A 4,040-nucleotide genomic window follows, 5' to 3' on the forward strand; every position below is an offset into this window, starting at 1 on the left:
AAACTGCCGCGCCACACCCTTCTGACGCGGGTGTAATTTACCAGCACGATTTATTAATTTGTAAAAATTTGCACATAGAAATATAAGGTAAATTCCCCCTCCCAACCAGAATATTGTATCACAATTCTGATTAAGTATCTGAGAGAATTTCTCACTCTTTTGGGATATTTTTATGAGCTAAAATAGTCTAAAAATAGTTGCTGATACATACTGTCTCATGTTCAGATGCTTGTACTTACTAGTTAGAATAGTCCTTTTTTTACACTGTTCTTCCACACTGCCATGCTTTTTTCCAGATAAAGTGTAAGGAGTTTCAAATACAAATCTGTTGATGTTATGATTTCTTTCAAATTCAGTCTTTCTTTCAGAGATTTCTTTGTCTTCAAAATAGGGCTTCACATAAGTCACTTGAATATGGGCATACTTAGGATCAAGGTCTTTAACGTTGACCTGTGAAATAAAAGGGTTACTCACTAGAAAAGTAAAGGTTAATAACTTAACTTATAATTGGTTAATTTATCTACTGGGATCTGATTTAAACTGATTCCCTGCTGACCCAGCCCCATTGCACGCAGATGAATGACACACAAAACACTCCCTTTGACCTCAGCTGTGATGTCTAGACCATCTGCTAGCAGACACACAAGACAAGGTGGTGTGGCACAAGAAATACCTCATCTGGGGTTAGACAAGCTGCATCTGGAACAGGCAGCCGTATTACCTTATCCATCAATGCAGCACATGCCTGAGCTACTTAGTCCTTATATGACCATGGTGCTTCCAGGTTATGAGCTAGCGTTCACGCAGTACTGTGGCACGCAAATCTGTGGGCTTGCACAAAGCAAGCTTTGGGATTGCCAGTATTGTCTTTAGTAACCCAGCCACATCTACAGTTGCAACCTAAGGGTGTGAACAGCCCTTGCAGGGAACATAAATGGGTATTCAATAGGAAAGGGAAGGACCTACGGCTGCAAGGGCACAAAAGATTTTCTTTTAGAGTTGCAGTGTCAGAGCAACAAGAAGTAACTCTGCTTCCAATCATCTGCTCCTCCGTGCTGGTTCCTAACGCCTCCCAACAACAGGGCTCAGTCAGATGTGGATTGCAATTTCCCATTCATAATTCCCAATTCATTTATTTCCCCCTGGGAGCCACATCAGCACCAAAACTTGTCAAGCTGTGCAACATGTCCACACAGAAGCATGAGGATGCAAGGGGCAATTGGGAGCAAGATGCTTGTAAGAGGGTGGAAGACAAGGCTCGCTCCTCCATTCCTACTGGCAGAAGGAAGGGATGCTCTGTCATCTCCCATCTTCAGCTCCACAGAGCAAAGCTCATCCTTCTGTACTCCATTTGCACAGTGCTTAGAGCAGTGCAGTCCCAGGCCCTGAACAGTATTAGAATACAAATGATATTTTTGTCACACTCATCAGTGCACTCTCTAGTATGTGGCCCTGATGTTCACCGCTAATAGCATTTTGTTAGCTTGTTCATTCAGTTTAACTTTACCTTGTTAGAATCCTGGATAATTTTTACAGTCTCTGACCCAAATTTTTCTCCATAAAGTTTGAGAAGTCTGAAGGAGATCTCCGAGAGGCCTGTCAGCTTGGGTTCCTTATAGATGTATTCCTTGCCATCTTCTTCTTCAAAGAACGTCTAGCATTAATCACAAACAAGTAGTGAGGAATAGCTGGGTCTTTTCACTTGGAAAACTTTATTTTAGATTTGCTACTTCAAAAGCAACTTTCTACTAACATTTCAGAAAGTCAAGAAGGTTTAGAAGGCTATGGCTTGCATAAAGTCTGACTGAATTTGGCCTGTTTAACAGGTTCCTCCAAAAATTGTGTAAAAAATCATAAAATTCCTCAACCAACACAAACACATCATAGCTGAACACAAAGGCTTGAGTATGACCAGAGAGAAATCTAAACAATGTGGAAGATGGGTTTGGCCAGCGGTTGACTTTTTGGAAGGCTGGAAAGAGGCAAGCAGGAGAAAACCCACAAAAACAAGGCATAGAGAAAGAGCAGAAAGACACAAAAGTTGAGGAAGCCCTGATAGCAGAGCCACATGAACAGCCTGAAGAGAAGGATTTTGTGTAGGCTGAAAGGGACTTCAAGCAATAAATAAAGAAACGGGTTTCCTCTGCTTTGATTCCTCTTGTATTCAGGGAAGTGGAACTTGGTGTATTTGCTGTAAATAGAGACAAAATTGCATTAAAGGTCGTGTCTGCATCACCACTCCTCCCTGTAATGGAAACAGCATGAAAGCTTCATGCTTTGGTGAGCTATTCCAGTCAGAAGTCACGACAGAGTGTTAAAACTATCTCTGTGTAGCTGGCATATAAAGCCGGCAAAGCTTTAAAGTGCAAAACTGGATCAAGTATTGGTTGTCAGGATGATACGTTACATAGCTTAATTTTAGGGGCTGATGCAGTTATTTCTACAGCTTCTAGCAAACTAAGCTAGCAGCTGTTTCCTTTTATCTATTGTTAAGCTTATTTACTTTTTACATAATAACCTTATTTACTTTTTACTTTTGAAGATAAGATGAGGAGAAAAATAGAATGTATGTTTGCTGCAGCAAAAGTCAATGCTCCGATGTGTTGCGCGTGTAATGACAGTGGTGTTCAAAGGTACAAACCCAAGATGGTTTCAGGGGTATTCATCATCTCCGCTAAAAGAAGGAACGAGGAAAGGCAGGGCTAATATAATTTACATAGCATTTTCTAAAGAGGGGTCCTGCGTCTCCCGCATGGTTATGGATCCACAAGCAGAAGCAGATAGTATAGAGACACAAGGGAAATGAGGGGTAACACACTTCATTAGATTAACTGCTATAGCTGGAGAAAAAAAATAAAACCACAACTGCTTTCAAGCTCAGACGACTTCATCAGATATGATAAGATCATGCTCCTTCTTGAGACTCTGAGCCCCAGATCCTGTCCATTTTAACAGCTACCTCACCTAAAAAAAATACTATCTATCTCTACAAGTATGGAACCAACACTGATACATATTTTGCCTCCAGTTTCTCCCATAACCTTTTACTCCACTAATACCTAGAAGGGAGCAGCAATTGTCTGTAGAAGAAAATGTCTGATACTACTACTGTTTATATACTATGGTTATATACTGTTACTGGTTATATACTATACACACTAAATTGTGTTTTTGTAACTTATAGTAACTATAATTACAAAAAACCCCCTGGTGTTTTCTGAACCCACTAAACCATTTCCTAACTGCTGAGTTGTTTTATGAAAAGCTCACCAGCAGATTCATAAACTTTATAATAAATCAAGTGCTCCTGGAGAGAGACACAAACCCTCACCTCAAGGGTGCAATACCAAAATGCTGACGTAGACGCACTGGTGGCTGCACCAGAGGAGCTAGCAGCTTTTCAGCTTCAGGTCTGGCAGAGCAGCAGCTTTAGGGGCCAGGATGCCTGGTGAGGGGTAGCTGGCGAGCCAGCGTATATACTTACTTGTCCATAAAAGGCCACTCTGAAAAAGGTTCCAAGAAGCCTCTTCCTTGTGTGCATTACTTCCAATATCTTAGCATATGCTCCATGGAGCGTTCTGTACAGCTGAGTAAGTTTCTGGAAATCGAATCTTGACATCATTAAAGCAGAATTGTGCAAGCAGGAAATTCTAGCTAACACTGGAAGCTACCGAGATATCTGAACACAATCCTTTGAGAATTCAAACTTGAATTTCTAAAGAGGTTGAACTTATGCAGTTTTCTTTGAAAAAACCTCAGTCTTAAGCACAGGCTTAGCTCCAGGTCTGAAAGGACACAGACTGCAATAAGACCACTACCCTGAGAGAGAAGGCTGAGCCTACTGTCTCAGCATGTTCCTTGACTGAGCCTTTAAGGGTAGAGCAGCTTGCAGTATTTTACCCAGACGTTCTTTTTTTGATTAAAAACAGCTTTATGATGAAAAAATAGATCAAGGCTTCCCCTGGCTTCAATGATATAGTTGGATGCTGTCCTGATGTGGAGGGGGTCATGGGAAAGAGAGGGAAAGAGGCGACATATTC

The 4,040-nt window shown here is 41.2% G+C and overlaps 1 protein-coding gene across 1 annotated transcript in view; it reads right to left on the minus strand.

Annotated features, from left to right (window-relative positions):
* Positions 1-211: 211 nt before the first annotated feature.
* DOCK11 (dedicator of cytokinesis 11) overlaps positions 212-4,040 on the minus strand; it is a gene marked incomplete at both ends in the record, with an annotated part of 58,412 nt that continues 54,583 nt past the window's right edge. The window contains 3 exons of the mRNA XM_009576907.1: positions 212-450; positions 1,508-1,654; positions 3,485-3,598. Coding sequence (XP_009575202.1) covers positions 212-450; positions 1,508-1,654; positions 3,485-3,598 — 500 coding nt within the window. The remainder of the gene's footprint in view (positions 451-1,507; positions 1,655-3,484; positions 3,599-4,040) is intronic.

This window comes from Fulmarus glacialis, unplaced genomic scaffold, assembly GCF_000690835.1.
Source record: "Fulmarus glacialis isolate BGI_N327 unplaced genomic scaffold, ASM69083v1 scaffold544, whole genome shotgun sequence".
In the NCBI taxonomy this organism is placed as follows: Eukaryota; Metazoa; Chordata; class Aves; order Procellariiformes; family Procellariidae; genus Fulmarus; species Fulmarus glacialis.